At 43.3% G+C, this 21,088-nt stretch overlaps 1 protein-coding gene across 1 annotated transcript in view; it reads right to left on the minus strand.

Annotated features, from left to right (window-relative positions):
* Nucleotides 1-13,433: 13,433 nt before the first annotated feature.
* The window catches only part of LOC121274153, a 50,557-nt gene continuing 42,902 nt past the window's right edge, over nt 13,434-21,088 (minus strand). Inside the window, exons 10-23 of the mRNA XM_041181332.1 lie at nt 20,748-20,898; nt 20,064-20,278; nt 19,653-19,767; nt 19,201-19,406; nt 18,990-19,113; nt 18,591-18,760; nt 17,205-17,302; nt 16,382-16,503; nt 16,261-16,296; nt 15,746-15,932; nt 14,605-14,740; nt 14,438-14,525; nt 14,051-14,164; nt 13,434-13,583 (exon numbers count right to left, since the gene is read on the minus strand). Of these exons, the coding sequence (XP_041037266.1) occupies nt 13,474-13,583; nt 14,051-14,164; nt 14,438-14,525; nt 14,605-14,740; nt 15,746-15,932; nt 16,261-16,296; nt 16,382-16,503; nt 17,205-17,302; nt 18,591-18,760; nt 18,990-19,113; nt 19,201-19,406; nt 19,653-19,767; nt 20,064-20,278; nt 20,748-20,898 (1,872 nt within the window). The 3' untranslated portion in view covers nt 13,434-13,473. The remainder of the gene's footprint in view (nt 13,584-14,050; nt 14,165-14,437; nt 14,526-14,604; nt 14,741-15,745; nt 15,933-16,260; nt 16,297-16,381; nt 16,504-17,204; nt 17,303-18,590; nt 18,761-18,989; nt 19,114-19,200; nt 19,407-19,652; nt 19,768-20,063; nt 20,279-20,747; nt 20,899-21,088) is intronic.

Genomic DNA, 21,088 nt, shown 5'->3' on the forward strand with positions numbered 1-21,088 from the left:
CAAGAGGAAGTTAGCTAGAAATATAAAGACAGATAGTAAGAGTTAGATCCTTAAATAAGAAAAGGGTTAACAAAGTGAACATTGGTCCTATAGAAAGTGCACCTGGGAACTTAATAATGGAAAGTATTTTGTTTCAGTCTTCACTATATAGGATATAAGTAACATCCCAGAAATAGCTGTAAATCAGGAAATAGAAGGGAGGGAGGAACTCAGGAAAATTACAATCACCGGGGAAGTGATCCTGAGTAACTTGTTGGGGCTGAGGGATGACAAATCTCCAGCTCCTGATGGATTTCATCCTAGGGTCTTAAAAGAAGTGACTAGTGAGATAGTTCATGCACTGGTTTTACTTTTCCAAAATTCCCTGGATTCGGGGAAGGTTCTATTAGATTGGAAAATAGCAAAAGTTAACTCCTTTATTCAAAGAGGGAGGGGGACAGAAAGCAGGAAAGTAATTGGCCAGTTATCCTAACATCTGTCATAAGGAAAATGTTAGAAGCTATTATTAAAGATGTTATAGCAGGGCACTTAGAAAAATTCAAGGCAATCAGGCAGAGTCAACATGGTTTTGTGAAAGGGAAATCATGTTTAACCAATTTATTGGAGTTCTTTGAAGGAGTCACATGTGCTGTGGATAAAGGGGAACTGGTGTATGTGCTGTACTTAGATTTCCAGAAGGCATTTGAGAAGGTGCCAGATTAAAGGTTATTACGGAAAATAAAAGCTCATGGTGTAGGGGGTAACATATTGACATGGATTATAAGATTGACTGGCTAACAGGAAACAGAGAGTAGGCATAAATGGGTCATTTTCTGGTTGGCAGGATGTAATGAGTGGTGTGCCACAGGGATCTGTGCTGGGACCTCAAAGTTTTACAATTTATATAAATAACTTGGATGAAGGGACCGAAGGTATGGTAACTAAATTTGCTGATGACACGAAGATAGGAAGGAAAGTAAATTGAAGAGGACATAAGGAGACCACAAGAGGACGTGGATAGGTTAAATGAGTGGGCAAAGATCTGGCAAATGCAGTATAATGTGGGCAAATGTGAAATTGTCCATTTTGGCAGGAAGAATAAAAAAGTTTATTATCTAAATGGTGAGATATTGCAGAGATCTGAGGTGCAGAGGGATCTGGGTGTCCTAGTGCATGAATCACAAAAGGTTAGTATGCAGGTACAGCAAGTAATTAGAAAAGATAATAGAATGTTATCATTTGTGAGGGGAATTGTATATAAACGTAGGAGGTTATGCTTCAGTTATACAGGACATTGGTGAGACCACATCTGAAGTACTGTGTACAGTATTAGTCACCTTATTTATGGAAGGGTATAAATAAGTTGGAAGCAGTTCAGAGATAATTTACTAGACTGATACCAGGAATTTGGGGGGGGTGTTGTTGTCTTATGAAGAAGGTTGGACAGGCTGGTGGATCGGAATCCCCTCCAACTGGGAAATTTATGGAGTATAAAACCCAAACCCAGGGACATGTTATGACCTCATGTTTTGTATCCCACAATATAGAAACCATGCTGCAGCCAACAGCACAGGGCTGGGCAGCAAGGGGTTAATTCAGACATTTAGTACAAAGACAGTAGCTCATCATAAAGGTTTGGACATTGTTCCATGATAGCAATCAGTCAATGGTACCAAGGAAATGCTGGGACCTGCCATTGGCTGATTGCTATCATGGAACAATGGTGCCAGGGAAATGCCATTAGCTGATGCGATTAAGAGATAGATTACCCAGTAGAATGGCACAAGGAACATGCCACCGATATAATACAATCAAGAAATTGTAATGTAGCTAAGGCCTGCCTCACTAACAATGGTACTGGAATCTGGCCTTACAATTAAAATTGGTTTCTCTCAGGGAGAGGAATAGGGTCATTCATACCTTCATTGACCTTGGAGCCAGGTGCTATCTCTCAAAGAAGCAGGAGAATTGTTTAAACAATGGGAGGGCTGATCATATTCATCTGGGATATATTTTCCATGGAAAGACTATCGTTTCAACCAGCGTGAGCTGATCAGATTCATCTGGACTATGCGTGGAATAAACTAAGAGAGCTAACTACTGGACATCGAAATGGGATGGCCAGGCGAGCAACAGAAATGGTATAACTGGGGGCTGAAGTTCATAGGACACCATTCTTTTCTGCAGGCAGTCAGGTAAATCGATCGAGTCTAGTCAACTTCACCGAGAGACATACAACACCATTGGAAAACCAACCAAGGGACATTGTGAGTATTGTTAGGGTATAAAGATTTAAGTATTACGTTAGGAAGAAGGTGGGGGGTTTAACCTCTGAAAGGACCGAGGGGCTGGGTAACTAACTGTCTTCATTATTGCTGAATGCAGCCCTTCTCTGAGAGCCGTGGGTAATTCAATAAAGCGATTGTGAATTATCAGAAGAGACTTGTCTCGCTGGTCTTTCTGTTCAAGCCGTACACTTGTGAATCTGGTGTCACGAACTTGAGTGTGCAGAGGGTCTCTGAGGAAGAAAAGGAGGGACCCCTACAAGGCTACGCTTGTATCTATTGGAGTTTCAAAGAGTAAGAGGCAACTTGATTGAAACATATAAGATCCTGAGGGATCTTGACAGGGTCGATGTGGAGAGGATGTTTCCTCTTGTGGGAGAATCTGGAACTAGGGGTCACTTTAAAAATAGGGGGTCACTCATTTAAAACACAGATGAGACAACATTCTGAGTGTTGAGAGTCTTTGGAACTCTCTTCCTCAAAAGGCGGTGGAAGCAGAGGCTTTTTTTTAAGGCAGAGGTAGATAGATTCTTGATGAACAAGAGGGTGAAAGGGATAGGCAGGAATGTGAGTTGAGGTTACATTCAGATCAGCCATGATCTTATTGAATGGCAGAGCAGGCTCGAGGGACCGAATGATCTACTCCTGCTCCTAATTCAGGTGTCTGTATGTTGGAATGGAGGATGTCTCTTCCTATTGTGTGGCTGCGACTTATCAACATGCTCACCTTGCAGTTTAGCTTCCTGTGCAACAATGTTCTCACTGGTTAGCCTCCTGGCCTCGCTGCAGTCAGATGATGGCTACTTCTCCGTTTCAACATCGTCTGGCTGACAGTGTCCCGGCCGGAGGTTGCAGCGCCTGTGTCATGGTTTCTGGCTGTATCTTACCCACAGACATCTGAGCCGGAGGTTGAACCTCTTCTCGCTGCTGGTTCATCTCTTGGTCGTCTTCCTCTCGAGGCATTATGGTCACCATTCGAGTGGTTGGCTGGTCTGACCAACGAGGATCTGCTAGCACCTGCAAAGAGAGTGGACAATCCAGCTCTGTAAAGAGTGAAGACAATTTGGAGCTGAAGTCACAGTCGACAGTATCTTTTCTGTGGGAGCTCGCGGGAACTTGCAGTTCTGTGTAGTCGATGACCGAGGCTGTTTTGACATCTTCTGTCATTTTAAGGTGGTTCAGGACAACACAGGGTCATCTCTACTGATTACGGGTGACGTACGGGTCTTCAAAGACTTGCTTTCCACCATACCTTGATGGTTCCAGGGCTAGGCCTATAGCCACACATCAGATTCCATAGAGTGGCGTGTCTGTTGTTCAGAGCCAGAGGTGTCTCAGCCACAGTCCCTTGGCTGAGAGAAACTGTAACACTGGCTCCCGCTGTCCAATTTAAAATTTGTGAAATAGCCACTAACCGAGATGTCCACGTTACAGAATGAAAATCCCTGATCTTTGACCTCACCTAAGAAGCATGGCTATGTGTCCTCTTGGTGTGGCACGTTGACCTTGCGAATTGTCCTGGGATTATCCGTGCATTGGTCTGGGTTATCTTTGCATAGCTTTCTGAAGTGTCCGATGCAGTTGTAATTAACATGCCGTGCCCAGTTTGCCGGACATTGATCTCACCTGTGGAGCCGCTCGTCTCCTCAGTGCTGGCATGGTCACCCACCCTCTAGTGGTCAGTTAGTGTATTGCTTCCCTTGGGCTGGAGTGTCCCAGATCCTCTGCTGTTTCACCAGTTGGGCACTAGGGGTTGCACTGTACCATGGCTTGCTTTCGCCCCTTAAGATGGATCTGTGCTGTAAATGGATTTCGGATTGTCTGACAATCTGAATGGCCTTTTCAAGGGTCAAATCTTCTTTCATTTGAAGCATGTCTGAGTGTGCATCGCCCACCACTCAGACAATTCTGTCCCTAATGAGCTCTGATTTCAGGTCACCGTAGTCACCGCCGTCAGCCATTTACGAAGGAGTCAACAGGCTCTCCTGGCTGCTGGACACCATTTGTTAAACTTTGCTCCTTCAAGGATCTTGTTACTGCTCAGATTAAAATATTTTAAAACTTCGCTGAGGATTCATTGATTTCTTGTCAATTGTCAGCCATTAGACCTACCAAATAAAGCAGCACGTTAACCTGTTCAGCCTCTATCTTCTTGTCTAGACCTGAAGCAAATCACGTATCTAAAGGGACCTTTCTCTGAAACCCAATTGTGTGTCTGGATGAGTCCAAGCTGGTCTGGTAAGGTCGATTTCTGACCCATGGTTATTTAAAATTGAAAGTGTCTAGTTTTAAAATGGAAATTCAAGATGGTGCTGCTGTATTCTTCTTCGCAATGAAATTTCCCGTGGTCGACAGTTCTGGGTATTGCAATTTTTGTGTTTTGAATTTTTCGGTAGCGGCTCCTTGGATTGACTGCTCTAAGTCTCCCCGCTGTATCTAAATATTTTTGGGTTGTCAGACATTCCATTCCAGGGATGTGCTGGCTTTTTGTTGAAATATATAAACTGATTATTTTTTGAATGATATATTTTGATTATTTGGGTGCCGACTTGGGCTGTTCATGGTGTGTTTTAAAATGGTTATTCTGACTGCTGCTGATTCAAAAATTTTTCAAAATTCGTTCTGGCCAAGAACACAAGTTATTTAGCTTAGCCCTGCTGGGTCTCCTGACTCCACACTCTCTGAATATGGAGGCTGGACTTCCATGGGATTCAGTAGAGTCTTCAGCAGCAGCATGGATTTTTATTTTTGCCTCCTGCTGCCAATCCTGCTTCAGAGCGTCTCTCTGGCAATCTCCTTCTGCACCTTAGCTCCTGGTACTTTCCATCAGCTCAGAATGCTGCTTTTTCAAGCTTCCAGGTTTTGAATTTCTTCTCCAGCTTCTGAGGTGTTCTGGGCTGTTCCGATAGCTGTCACCATGTTGCAAGGCGTAGTGTGTAGTTTGGTAGGTCCAACAAAGAGGTTCAGAGTCTTGTATAAGAGCGAGGATTGTGGGAACGGCACTGACTCTGCTTCCCTGTATTGACGATCCCACTTACTGACTGTGGGGGTGGGATTGGGGTGAGGGCCATGTGAGGGATTCCAGTTGCTGACTGTAGGGTTGACTTGCTGCCTGGGAATTGGCTAAAACAATGCAAAAGGTCAAGGATGGATGGTCACATGCAAGGTTACCTCCCACACCAATACAGCTCCCAGCGCTGGAAATCAGACCCACCCAAAGCTGACCACACCCTGATTAATCATCATCAGGTTCCACAAATTGAGCTGTTGTAGATCTTCAATGAGGATCAGAAGATCCAGCTGCTGTTTTTTTTTTTAAATGGTGGAAAGATTATTGTACAGGATGTACAGCACAAACAGGCCATTCGGCCCATCTGCTCCATGGTGTTTCTGCTCCATACGAGCAGCCTCCCACTCCCTCTTCATCTCCCCCTATCAGCCTATCCTTCTATTCCTGTCTCCCTCCTGTGTTTATCCAGCTTCCCCCTTAAATGTATCAATGATGCAGTGAGAGTGTTGAATCCTAACCAGTGACCCAGTAGGGAGAATATCACAGACAACTGAAAAAAAGCCACAAAGACAGCTCGAATTTCTGATTAAAATGATCACTTTGGAAGCCAGTCAATGATTGTGTATAATTCTAAAAGTTGGGGAGGGAGTTCCAGGATTTTGACAGTGAAGGAACGGTGATATATTTCCAAGTCAAGATGGTAAGTGGCTTGGAGGGGAACTTCCAGGTGGCGGTGTTCCCATGTGTCTGCTGCCCTTGCCCTTTGGGGTGGCAGGGGTCTTGAGTTTGGAAGGGGCTGTTGAAGTTTGATGCTGGTGCAAAGCTAAGTGGAAAGGTAAGCTGTGAGGTGGATACAGAGGTATAGACCGGTTAAGGTGAGTGAACAGGGAGATGGCAGAAGGTACACAATGTAGGGAGGTGTGAGGCTCCTCACTTTGGTCATAGGAATAGAAAATCGGAATATTTCTTTTTAAACAAGGTGTGAATTGTGGAAGCGTTGATGCCCAAAAAGACTTGGGTGTGCTGGTAAAAGAAACACAGAAGGTCAACATGCAGGTATAGTAAGCAACTGGGGAAAAACAGTCATGTTTGCTGCAAGGGGATTGGAGCACAGGAATAAATAATGTTACAATTGTACAGGGTTTTAGTGCTTCAGGTGTGGTCTCACCACGTGCAGTTTTGGTCTCCACATTTAAAGAAAGGATCTACTTGCATTGGAGGTGGTACAGCAAAGGTTCACTTGACTGGACCCTGGGCTGAGGGGGTTGCCCTATGATGAGAGGCAGAGTAAATCTCTCTCAGTACCAAATAAATTGAAAATAACTCTGTACAGCCTGTGAATAACCTGCTTTTCAATATTGAAAACCACTTTGTGTATAATTCTAAACCATTGACTGGCTTCCAAAATGATCAGTTTAATCAGAAATTCGAGCTTTGTGGTTTTTTTCAGTTGTCTGTGATATTCTCCCTGCTGGGCTACTGGTTAGGACTCAACACTCACCGCATCATTGATACATTTAAGGGGGGGGTGGGGGGGGAAGCTGGATAAACACAGGAGGGAGAAAGAAATAGAAGGATAGGCTGATAGGGGGAGATGAAGAGGGGGTGGGAGGAGGCTCGTGTGGAGCAGAAACACCAGCACGGAGCAGATGGGCCAAATGGTCTATTTTTGTGCAGTTGAGTGGATGTACCTATGCCACATGGACTGCAGGGATTCAAGAAGGCAGCTCACCACCACTTTCTCAAGGGCAATTAGGGACTGGCAATAAATGTTGGCCCAGCCAGCGATGCCCACGTCCTGTGAAAGAAACTTTAAGTAAATTATTCTCAGGTCTCTTCATTTAAGTCATTACTATAGGTTGTAAATAGCTGAGGCTTCAGCAATGATCTTTGTGGCATTCCACTAGTTACAATCTGACAACTTGAAGAGGCCCCATTTACAGTGTCAGAGGGACAGACACCTCCTGATGCAGAACTCAATCCACATTGAGAAGGCAGTGACTATTCTGCAATGGGTCCTTCTACCTTGTACACTAAGGTATGGGACTTGGCTCTTAGACTGTAGGTAGATGCTGGTATCTGCTTAACACTTGTTTGTTCATACTACAACAAAACAGATTACACTGTATACATCTTGTTCCTAGGCCTGATTCCAGCTGCTCTCATGAGTTTAACAATGTATTACTGACGTCGGTAATCTATGGTCAGCTGTGGCGTTTGTTAACTCTATCCATTGACCACTTCATCTGATTATAAACACGTGTGAAACATCAAAGTCACCCCTGAAACCAAGATGCTGGCCCATGAGGCCTGTATTCTCAGCTGTGAAATAGAGGCCTTACAGCAATCAAGACAGGAAACTCCATAATTTTCACCTTTGATGTTTGTTCTGCCTTCTGAGCATTGGGTGTAAGGACAAGATGATGAATGTGACAGCCCCCTCAGAGGCTACTAGCCCGGGTAGGTTTATGAGATCGAAGACCATTGCATACTTAAGACTTTTCCGGGTGACCTGAAAGCTCTACACAATTGGCACAGCAGACAGGGGAAATAGCATCACCACCTATGTGTGGATGTGTGTCACCATGATCATCGATAGCTACAGTGGCTTGGCAACAGGCACCAACACTGAAAACAACAACCCACAACCACTTCACCTGCCTCTCAAGCTATCAGTGACAGTGCACCATATGAAGCTAGCCCAGCCTTAACAGATTGGATTTTTCAGTTGTCCATCATCTCCCATAGAAAGGGAGGGAGAAAAGTGGGCATGGGTGACTGGAAGCTCAGGAGATCACTATTGCAAATTGAACATCAGTGTCCAACCAGTCTGTTTGGTCTCCCTACAGTAGAGACCACATTGTGAACACAAGAGTATGCTAAAGGAAAATACATACAAATAAACTCACTTCCACCAGGTAGGTGTTTAGGACCCTAGTTGGTGCAACTTCAATATCTGCATCTTGTAATTATGTTTAGAGAAGCTTTCTACCCCATTTTGTTTGCATATTATGAAGCTATATTCAGATTGAACATAACTAGGAGCAGGACTAAGCATTTCAGCCTCTCAAGCCTGCCCCATCATTCATTACAATCATGGCTGATCTCATTTTGGCTTCAACTCTAATTTCCCACCCTCTTCCCATAAACTTTCAACCCGTTACTAATTAAAAATCTGTCTATCTCCTCAAATTTATTCAGCTTCCCGGCATCCACTGCACTCTGGGTCGTAAATCTGGAATTCACTACCTCTTTGAGAAAAGTAATTCCTCCTGATCTCGGATTTAAAATCTACCACCCCTTAGCCTATAACTAAGGCCTCTCATTCTAGAATGCCCCACAAGGGCAAACATCCGCTCCACGTCTACTTTGTCTGTCCCCTTTAGCATATTATATACCTCAATTAGATCTCCTCATCCTTCTAAACTCTTGCGAGTACAGGCCTAAACTGCTCAATCTCTCCTCATAAGACAAGCCCTGCATCTCTGGAATCAATCTAGTTAACCTCCTCTGAACTGCCTTCAATGCAACTACATCCTTCCTCAAGTAAGGGGACCAAAACTGTGCACAGTACTCCAGGTGTGGTCTCACCAATGCCTTGTACAGTTGGAACAGCACTTCTAAATTTTATACTCTATTCCTTTAGCAATAAATGCCAAAATTCCATTTGCCTTCCTTATTACCCGCTGTACCTGCATACTGGCTTTCAGCGATTCATGCACAAGGACACCCTGATCCCTCTGCACTGAAGCTTCTCTCCATTTAAATAAGTCACCTCTGTTCTTCCAACCAAAATGGACAACCTCAGTTATTCATGTTAAACTCCATCTGCCAAATTTTGGCCCATTCACCTAACCTGTCCATATCCATTTGTAAATTTCTTATTTCTTCATTGCAACTTATTTTCCCACCTATTTTGGTGTAATCTGCAAATTTAGCTATAGTACCTTCTATCCCTGAATCCAAGTCATTAATATAGATTGTAAATAGCTGGGGCCCCAAAAGACCAAATCCTCACTATAATCATGTAGAATGTTAACATTTCTGCTAACCTATGAATATTCACACTTTCCTGGGATATTCCAAGTGGATCCAGCTCCTGGATGTCTGTCATGTCAACTAAACGTATTTGACATAAATAATGGTTAAGAGAAACAGGTGATGTCACCTGTCTTAATGGCTCCTTTTGAGGCTTGGCATCGTGTGTTTGATAATGGCTCCTGTGAAGCATCTTGGGATATTTTACGACATTAAAAGGCGATCTATAAATTAAAGTGCTTGTTGAGCTAGTATAAGTATGGATGACCAATGGGGGAAATGATTAATTCTCCTTGAGCATGTATAAGTAGGGGATAGCTAGGACAGTGTGGAAGGAGAGCTGCGAGACTGGACAAAATCGATAATCTCTCTCAATTAAAAGGAAAGCTGTGTCTTGGTTTCAGCGTCACCAACCAGCTTGGACAACATTAACATGAGTCGAGAAGATTAAACCAGGTTCTAGCAATAGTCTGGAAGACAGGCTTTGCAGGAAAGTTAGCTGGTAACTTAATACTGGTCAAAAGTTCAGTCACATCTCCCTGCATGAAGAGTCTTTCCTCAAAAAGAAAGGTGCAGGTTGACACTGGGATTCAGGTGTATAGAATTTAATATGGTGACATTAATGAGCTTCAAATACAGACAGGTGTTATTAGGAAGTAGATTGACCAACAGGCTGAGTTCATTTCCCCATTGGTCATCCATATTTGTACTAGCTCAATAAGCACTTTCATTTATATATCGCCTTTAATTGAGTAAAATATCCCAAGATGCTTCACAGGAGCCATTGTCAAATGCATTTTGACATTGAGCCTCAAAAGGAGGCATTAAAACATGTGACCAACAAAAGGGAGAGGGGCTGAGAGGTTCAGAGATGGAATTCTAGAGTTTAGGAATCAGGGATACGCAAGAGGCAAAATTGGAAGATCAGAGAAGGCGGAGGGTTTAGGAAGTTAGAGACAGTGTGAGGAGCCACGAAAGGATTTGAATCTGAGATGATTTTCAAAGTGATTCATCGCTGCACAGTCAGCGCAAGGGGTTGATGGGGAATGGGACTTGGGATGGACATGAGCAGGAATCTACTTTCTCCCCACGCAAGCCCAATAAGAACAGGAAAAGGAACTTGTATAGGCAACACACCCTCACCATTCAACATGATCATGGCCAACTGAGGTCAACTCCATTTTCACATCTGCTCCCCACATCCCTAGACACCAAAAGTCTCAGCCTTGAATATATTCAAGGAGGGAGCATTCAAGGGTAATATGCAAAAGGAGAGTCTAGATAAACACGTGAGGTAGAAAGGAACAAGGACAGGGCGAGATGAAGAAGTGGGAGGAAGCTCAGAGGATAAAACAAGTCTGTGCTGTAAATGCAGATAACTGGTGGTGGATAGCTATTGGCCTATTGGAAGTTAACTGAAAATATGAGATGGAGTGGATGGGAAGGAGAGACTGAGTAACATAACCATAAGGAGGAATAAAAATAGCTCTTGCTCTTACAGAAGGACAAGTCCATTCTAATCACTCCGCATCAAGGCTGGCCACACTGGACTGGAAGCTCCAGCACATCCAGAAAGGCACTTTGGGGTGATTGAAGTAAATCATTCATCCTACATGGGAATCTCAAAAAAGGGACTAAAACAGTTAATTATTCTTGGGATCTGAGCATTCTTGGTGAGGCTGGGCATTATCCTGTGCTACCAAGGTGCTAGTGGGTATTCCTCTTGAAGAATAGGTGTGGTTTGATACAACTGTTAACAAACAGACTGGAATCACGTGGGGACAGGCTGGGTAAGGAAAGTCTCTTCAAAAATATGGAGAAAAAGATTGTTAATCAAATCGGGGTCTCCTGCTTAGCTGGTTTTATACTGAGATACCAGCTTCAATTTCTCAAACTTCCATGGTGAGATTTGAACTTGATCCCTAAGTCATTAGTGTAGTCACAATCCTGGCACTACCGTACCCGTTGTGAAGTACACTAATCCAAAGAGGATCAGGCTTCATGAAGAACATCTGTATCTCCTGGCCCAGGGATACTTCTGCTTGTTTGTGGGACAATGTTAATTGTCCCAGTGTGAGTTGCCCCTTCAAATGTGATTCAAGTCAAAAGTCCCTTGTCAGAGTACTGGTTACAGGGAGTGTGCTGGCTGTAAAAGGGAATAATCAAGATATAAAACATTTGTCCTCATCACCAGGAAGCATCAAGTGAAACAGATACGTTATCCCATTCTTATCTTGAGGTCACCCACTTTGTTATCCATCCAATCAGACCATCCCCTCACCTTGTACTGGCTTAAAAAAAGGTTATTTTATTAACATGTCCATCTCCACAGATGCTGTCTGACCAGAGCATTTCCAGCTTTTAACTGTTAGAGCTAATTTCAATCCTCCCCCATACCCCTTGGTCACTCCATTCCTGTGGAAAGGGTTTAAGATGCCCAGTTTACTGAACCCTTCCATTCTAGCAGACACTGCAACAACAATGGGATAATGATGGTTGAGGAGGAGGAAGTTACATGTGGAAAATTAATGAGGATGCATGTGGCTAGAGTTGAACAAGGGTTATGAAGAGTACAAGATGCTAAACAAGGAGCAGACGCTACTAAATAACTTTACATTTACCAAGTGCAAATTGATAAGTAATACCAAGTTGAAGATCATCTACTAGTGGATTAGAGCAAATGTCCAGAGAGATTAACAGCAACAAGTTAATAAAATGAAATAGAACTGTAGGCCTGGGAGTAGTGAATAAAGATGGTTTTCCTTCTAGATTTCAGTGGGAGCTGTACAAGTGCAGGTGCTGTGAAACAAACAATGTCTAATAGTAATTTATACACAGCATCTCTCAAAGCCCGTAAGTGATAACTCCAATGTAGGAAAAGGGTGAGAAGGATGGTTAGGATGCCTTAGACTAGAAAAATAGGTGGGCATGACAGATGGAATTTAACATTTTAGTTAACATAAATACAATTTAATGGGGTGTAGACACAAAGTGACAGGACAAGTTAAGGTGGTTACAGCATTAGTGTAAAGAAAAAACAAATCACTGGTTTATATGCCCTCATTGGAGAAGGAGGCCCTGGTGAGGGTTGGCAGTTTTACTAGGATGGTATCAAGGGATGAGGGATTTTCATGAGGTGGAAATCTTGTTCCTGGACTAGGAGGCAGCTTGGTAGATGAAACTTGCTGGAATAAAATCAGGATCTGTATGCTGAAATGACTGATGGGGATAACTGTTAAGTTTTAACAGAAACTCTCCATTGATGTGGGTGGGGAAAAAATTAAGCAAGCTGTTTAGAATTCAAGTCCATTGAAATTTAATTACCCTCTTGTTACTGAAGAGCTCAGGTGGAACAAAAAACTCCAGATGGGCTGGGCATAATGGTTTCTAATGTATCAAGGAGATGATCAAGAGGAGACCTTAACCACTGGTTGGACTAGGCTTCGACAAGCGAGTTGCTCACTTCACATTGTGGAAGGTGCAACCCCAGCTCTTCTTCCCATCTTGCAAACTCCAAGATTATTCTCCGGGTGGGATGCTATAACAGAGGCCAATATTATATACACAGTTAAAGCAGGAAACGGAGTTGATTATGCTGAATTGATAACACTTGCAAGGGACATGTTCATGCATTCAGTGGTATTGTCTAACCAAGAGCCCCCGGATCAGGTAGATTCATCAGCAGACAGCCTCTGCCAGTGTCTGCAATCCACATTACCCAGAAACAGAACCTGCTCGACATGAACTCTGACAACTGGTGTTCATGTTTATCAAAAAAGCACCATAATGCACAAAAATTGACTGAACATTATCACTAGACCTAGACACTGACAGAAGTTATGTGGCCTGTCCTCTCCCTGTAGTCCCATATAATTCTCCTGTTCTAAGTTTATCACCCATTTCAGGCAGGCCTCACCTCTGCTTAGAAACCCAACACCAGTCCCCCACTATCTAGCAATAGAGAAACCAAAAGGTTTTAATACACAAACAACTCCATTTAATTGTCATGAGTTGGAGCTATTACATCAGCCAAACTGCCTTGCAATATTTCAGGCCATGTTGTCATCACCAACGTTAACTATTGGTCTGAGGATCAAGTACAGGGAGACAGCCAACCAAGATTGTAGATTTAATTAGACGTTTATTTACTTAGCAACACATTCAGGCACATCTGGATTTAACAGCATATACCACAGCCAGAAGTATGACACTGCTCCCCACAGCTACACCAATAGCCAGCAACACTATCCAAGGAAACTTCCTGTGTGTTCCTGGAACAAGATGAGAGATATATAATTCAGTCAGAAATTAAAGGCAACAGGAAAAGTTGAATTCAATCATTGTAGAGAACTAGACTAATCTACGTCTGTGGAAGTTTAAAATTACATGGTCTTATGGGGAAACTAGACCCAGTGGTGAGGATAATGACCTTAGAGGAAAGTCATGAAATGCCACACACTAATCCAAGTCCTGACAGGACAGTGTCTGTAACTCTGAAGGACAAGAGAGTCCAGTAAAATCCAAGTACAGGCAAAAACCATTCCTCAGAATGGCCATTGTTTGTAGAGTGATATTAAACACCCAATGGTTTGCTGCCAGCGAACCACCAGTGGCTGGAGCTTTTACTACAGCTCAAGTCAACCTTTCCCTTCAAAAATTGTTTCACCTCAACCATATGCACCACACTGGATTACCACCAACTTGCAAGCCCAGACAAAATCAAGACATGGTCACTTACCATCATTGGTTTCCTTGTGATCTGGAGACTGGATCATTTCAGGAGTGACGATTCTTATAGGTCCGGATGATACAGCACTGTGAAGCTCTTGGACGGAGTGGTTAATGGTGCGGCCTGGGGAGAAAACCATTTACAAGTCATACAGGAGGCTGTTTAACCAGATTGTAATTAAAAATCAACAGGCCAGACACTCAAGAGGAATGAATGGCTAATGGATACCACATATCATGGATGCTGCATTAACCATTTCGATTCACATCCATTCCAATTTGGGGGAGGGGTGTGGTGGAGGTAGGAAGTGAAGATAGACTGCAAGTAGCAGAATATGAAGTGCTAAATATGTAGTCAGTCGATGTTCAGGAGTACAGTTTATGGTGAATGCCTTACCTCCTCGCTTGCCAGGGGCACATCTCCTTCCACAAGGAGAACCTGGATTGCTCAAGTCACAAACTGCAACGTTACAATGGAAATAAACCTAGGAAAGGCCATAAAATACCATCACCAGCCAACAAGGATAACCATGACACTTCAGCAGTTGACTCCTCAAAGCTTACCAGGCCCTGCAATCCATCAGAATTATTGGACGCAAGGGTTTTGACTTCAAACCTCTTCAATGAAGAAGGATTCTTCACATCCCTGGTGAGCACTGGATGGAAGGTGGTCATGTGGGTTTCCATGTGGTTCTCACATCTGGAGAAAAGTAAAATCTTTATACTAAAGGCAGACTGAGAGAAGGCTTAAATTATACCATCAGTCCAATAAGAATAAGCTTAGAGGAAGTTACATCCCATTTAATGAGCTACATATAGTTCAACTCACTGTTCAGCAGGTTCAACTCCCAGAAGTTAACCTGTTTCAGAAACTGGAGCCCATTCCCATTGGAGAGAAGAATGAGGGTTAATGCTGCAAGATTAAGGGGATTGACAGGGTAGGTGATGGAGGATAAAAAAAACAAAAACAGAATTACCTGGAAAAACTCAGCAGGTCTGGCAGCATCGGCAGAGAAGAAAAGAGTTGACGTTTCGAGTCCTCATGACCCTTCCACAGAACACTGTTCTGTTGAAGGGTCATGAGGACTCGAAACATCAACTCGTTTCTTCTCCGCCGATGCTGCCAGACCTGCTGAGTTTCTCCAGGTAATTCTGTTTTTGTTTTGGATTTCCAGCATCTGCAGTTTTTGTTTTTATCAAGGTGATGAGGATGTTTCCTCAATGTGGGGAATCTAGAGGAGCAAAGGATCAAAATACATCTCATTTAAAAAAGGAGGAATTTTAGTGACAAATCTTTGGAATGCATGACCCAAGAGCAGGGAAAGGTGATGGCAGAGACTGATCAAGGGGTCAAAGGTTACAGGGTAGGCAGGTGATTGGATCAGCCATGATCTTACTGGATGGTATAGCAAGCTTGAAAAAGGCCAAATGGTTTACACCCGTGTATGTTTAGGTCAGGAGTCTGGAAGAGATTTTAGGTCCATGACTACAGCTGATAATGTGGTCTGGACAAGTTAACCAGCTTTCCATTGTGTCCAGAACTCCATTTAGATTCCCCAAATCTAGTAGGACCTCCTCCATTTTAATTTAGTGGTTGATTCTGGCAGTGGTAGTTAGGCTTTTAAATACGGTAAATAAAATCCAGTTTTAATATTGTGATCCCACTGCATTGTTCCATGTAACTGCCATCTGAAACATCACTTACCCATCCACAATGATGTCCCACTGTGGCTGTCCCACCATCTCCACTGAGCCTGTTGCCCAACAGTTTTCCAGGAACAATTCAGCATTAGAGCTCTCATTGTGGAGTTCAATCTCAAAATAGAGAGGCTGCATCATGTGGACAAGTACTGGGTAGTCTTCATCTTTGTAGAAACTGGTGTAGGTTAGATCTGGCAAAAAAGGGAAGAGACTGAGATAACTGCAATTGGTATTGACCTCCAACTATACTCAATCTACTTCAATAAATAAAAGCCCTAAAATTGAGCCCATGCAGAAAGGAGATAGGAATTAAAAATCAAGTGGAACATGTTACTGGTAGTTAACCAGGTAGCAGTGTTGAGTCCTCCTCAATTAACAGACAATTGTATTGACTTGACCAGCCCTAACCCCTTAAGACGTTTATTGTTCAAAATGTTATCTAAGTGCAGGTTGTTCTCAGAAAAGGCACTATTACTATATTGAAGTATGTCGCAGTCCCATTTTACTGGGAATCAATACCTCGTGCCAGCCTTGCGTGTAGATTCAGAACTTCACCTAGAGAGAAGTAAAAGGTATTATGCAGCAGGATCTAAATGGCAGGTTGGAGGTTTTGGGGGTTTGGATTATGCTTTTCACTTACTTTCCAGCATTTGCCTGACTAGAGACAGGTCATCAGGAAGGCCAAATCCTGCAGGCAGGTGACCAAAGCGGGCCCGGATGCTCAGAGTCTCATTGATTGGGTAACGACACAGGACGGTCAGTCTAATGGAGACAAATCCATGCAAGTGCTGAATAAAGTCACCCAGTACAAGGTTTCTCAGCCCAATCTCCTCAAGCAATTAAAGTGCATTAGCATGCAAAACATCTAGGCTCCATTGTACCATTCATCTCCTGGAACCTTGCCCCATACAATTGCTGGATTAGTGAACTAAACTAGCCATATAAATATAATGACTACCAGGCAGGTAACCCAGACTCCCCAGAGCCTGTCCAGCATCTACAAGGCAGGAGTGTGATAGAATACTCCCCATGTGCGTAGATGAGTGCAGTTCCCACAACATTAAGCTTGACACCATCTAGGATGAAACACCTGCTTGCTTGGCACCCCATCCACAAACATTCACTCCCTCCACCACTGACTGTACCATCCACAAGATGGTGTAGCAACCCACTGAGCCTCCTTCCAAACCATGATCTCTACCACTTACAAGTGGCAGCACACGTTCCTCTCCAAGGTCACTCACCATCCCGACTTGGAAATATATCACTCTTCCCTCACTGTCACTGAGTCAAAATCCTAGAACACACTCCCTAACAGCACTGTGGCTATACCTACAGCACAGGCACTGCAGTGGTTCAAGGCAGCTCACCACCACCTTCTCAAAAGGAACTAATTGTTGGCCTAGCCAGTGATGGCCAGATCCCATGAAAGATACCCATTTAGTCACAAAACACCAGCCTACCTGTAGTCAGGATCTCTGGTTATTACAGGGAGATGAAGTGGTATTCTCTCTTTTGGGTAGGAGATCTCATTTTCATAAATGATGAAATCCTTTGTGAACTGGAAAGGAAAAATTCTACATTTAAAATAGAGAGGAGGAAAACTGCAGCTAATTCTTTAAGAAATATACTCCAGAATAAAGGCCAAGGGATGACCCAGTATCTTGGAATGGAAGCCTTTCTTCCAGCTACCTGAAGCAAACCCAAGGGAGACAAGCAAAAAGATTTCTTTTAAACCAAAGAAAATGGTCTTTGCTACTAGTGAGGAGTTGAGGCAAAGAGCTCAGTTAAAAGCCATTTTACCTTGTAGTTAGAGAGAAGAGCATGCTGATTGGATAAATGAAGCTGGGGAGGTAGATTGTGCAGGGAACAAATGCTGGTATATAGTGGGACAGAACAGCCTGTTAGACAATTATATATTTATACATTAGTATTGTGTTTGTGACTCCTCAGATACTGAAGTGGTCCAAGTCTAAAATGAAGAACCTGGACAACATCCAGGCTAGGATGAAGAAGTGATTTTTGTGCCAGGAAATGACCATTTCCAAGGAGAATCAAACTAGTCACTCATTATCCAATGGCCAAATCCCCCACTAACTGACCAGAAACTGGACTAGCCATTTAAAATACTGTGGTTACAAGAGGTCAGAGGCTGGGAATGATGCAGAGAGTAACTCACCTCACTACTACTACTCCCCACCCCCCACCTCCCCCCACCCCCCACCCCCGACCCAAAGCCTGTCCACCATCTACTAGGCACAAAAATCAAGAGTGTGATGGAATACTCTCCACTTGCCCGGACAAATGCAACAACACTCAAGCAGCTCAATACCATTCAAGGCAAAGCAGCCTGGTCGATTGGCACCCCATCCACTCCCTCCAGCACTGATGTACATGGACCACAGCAGTTCAAGGCAGCTCACCAGCACCACCACCTCCTCAAAAGGCAATAAATGCTGGCTGAGCCTGTGATGCCCACATCCCAATACTGGAGTATAGCAGTAAACTGGAGCTAAGCTATTGGGGCAGGACGTTAATTGTTCTGATTTGACAAGCCAAATGTTTGACAGTTATGGTATTAGAATTAACCTCTTGGTTGTCAGGCTAGCCTATGTCAAGTGGACATTAAATATGGCAAGCAGGAAGAAGTGACAATGGTGAAAATCCAACTGGCTCACTCATCCTAAGTAAAGACCTCACTTGAGAATGGACCCAGAGACTGCCCCCCTCAGGTGAGGCAATTATAGTCTTGCTTCTTTCCCATTAAGGGAAGAGGTCTTGCCAGTACACATGGCAATAACCATGTTGAGGATCCCTTCAAGAGTAACTTGCCAAAGAGGTAAATTTACCCATCCAATGGTTCCACATGAGTTGATATCAAACACAAAAAGTGCCTTCATTCCATCTTGTTCTTTGGGTCCACATGTTGGGTCTCTCAGCACTAGTTTCTCAACATCAATGTTTGGAAGTGTGACTGTGGACTGGACAGTGACAGCAACAGTACCATTTTGAAAGCACACTGGAAAAACCACAAATTAGGTTACAATGACTTGTGTAACTCAGATTGTGCAATAAGTATAGTTCACAGAAAGAGATCCTACTCCTGATAGAAAGATGGAGCTTCACCTACAAATCATACTAGGAGGCTTTAGATTTAACACTAAGTAGAAGCCTTCAGAGAAGGGACTTCTGGACAATTTACACATCATTTGAATGCAGAATGGAGAGACTGGCTCTTACCCACTTACCCAACACTTCCTCATGAGGGATGGAGAAGGTACATTTTACTGTGAAGCTACTGTACACCTCCAATGTCTGGTTGTCCTTCAATTTGAAGTCAATCCTAGCTTGCAGTGTATTGAGAGAAAGTGCCTGAAGAAATTAAGAGTTGTTATGCAGCTAAATGTAATGTCACCAAGTCTTAGACATGTGCTATGCACTGCAGAGTTAAAGAGTTACCTCATGAATAACTCTTGGTGAGGAGAGGGGGACTGCCAGGGAAAAGTGTGTTCCATTCTCCATGGTGATGTAACCATACATCTGAGCTAGTTCAAAACTAAGCAGCTCATCAGCAACATAAGGAAGCCAGTAGTGATCCAGATTGCCATGCTTCAGTTGCAGGTAGAGTGCAGCATCTCCACAGTAGCCCATCATAACAGGAAGCACTGAAAAAGAACCAAGACATTACAGAAGGCCAGCAGCCTGATCTCGGTTCCATATGAGCCTACTGCCAATCAGCATATCCTATTCTCTCCTCCCCAACAGCATGTATCCAGCTTTTTCTATTCCCCACCCCCTTACACATCAATCTAGTGCTAGAGGCACCAAAAAAAGCCTCAAGGTCATTAATTGTAGCTTCAAATTCTCCTGTTGAGGTGTGGTTTTCATGGCTTAAGCTAACACATACTCACCAACATCATGCACATCAACCATTTTTATCACTGGGAAAGTGAAGACCTCATCTGGTATCACATTGAAGATTAAAGTCATGTTCATCGTGTATCTTCTGATGTCATCATAGAGATACTAGGAAATTTAACAAAGTGTTTTAGTTTGTATACAAAGTTACAGTTGGATCTGCAATAACAAAGTCAAGGATCAAATTTAAGCTACACTGGTAATTGCCAAGGTCTTCAATCAAAATGAGATCCTAAGCACCATGGCTATGGTAATGGAATGTGTACAGAGGTCACCAGGTCAATACCAACCATGCTGCAAGTGGCTTTTAGTCAAGAGCTTGTACAACAGGTAAAGGGAACAATAGTTGATACTAACAACTCGTGTTGAGGATAAGAAACTTGTGCCTCCACATGAGGAAATACCTGCTGTTTTATGAAAGGTGCTCCAAGATCAACCACTATGGTGAAGCCAATAGTATCATTAGGATAGACAATAGGGTCAATACTGTAGCCGTGTCTCTTCAATTCATCTACAGAGAGATTTCTGTCAGCCACTGTAATGGATACCAGCTCCACATCAGGAAGGAAGGGTCCCACTGTGATATTGAAGTGTTTCTTGGGATGAGTGGTGTCAGTATCTAAAAAAAGGATTTTAGCTTTAGGATATTACATGGCAGCCATGTTGTTCCAACTTTGTTTTGAAGCAGATTGTATGGGAAATTTAAACCCAACCTGTCCCCATCAGGAAACTGAGCAATTCTGAAGTTGCCAGTAGACTGTACTATTCTGAGTTTGGGAGCCCAAACTCATTCCATGGACTGGAGCCATGTCAATATTGACCAAATGCTGCACTGATATCATCTTTTGGCCAAAAAGCTTCATTTGTCACCACAACTGCTCCCTAGCACCACCCCACCCCTTGTCTAGATGCAAGAATGCCCACTACATTACCTTGAAGATCCTGGGAGCTTACTGTCCTGGCCCAATCGTGATCTTAAAGACATCACATTGTCCGTTTGAGGGAGGTTTTATGTGCTTCATGGTGTCTCAAGTACTCCTGTAGCCAATGAGTCTGGGAAGGCATATCCTCAATGGAGGAACACTCACCAATGACATTAGGAACTCTAGGAATGAAGGGAGTAGATGCCAGGCGATATATTCTATGCTGAGTCAGTTCCTGTAGATGGTCTAGCCACTGATGCTCCAGAAGCAAGTGGATGTTGTAGATGATTCCATAGGTGTTGTTGATTACATGACTCTGGGAGGATAGAAAGAAGGTTAATATGGTTACTGTCAAGGGAATGCATGTTAATGTAATCATTAATTGATCCAAGTGATGCTTACTGATATTCCATGAAGGGGCTAGTTCATTGCCTTGGGAACATTAAGGGCTAAATGAGCAATAATAGCTTCAGGCCTAGGCAACTGAAAGGCTGGCCATCAAGTTT

The sequence above is a fragment of the Carcharodon carcharias genome (genome assembly GCF_017639515.1).
Source record: "Carcharodon carcharias isolate sCarCar2 chromosome 33 unlocalized genomic scaffold, sCarCar2.pri SUPER_33_unloc_1, whole genome shotgun sequence".
NCBI lineage: Eukaryota > Metazoa > Chordata > Chondrichthyes > Lamniformes > Lamnidae > Carcharodon > Carcharodon carcharias.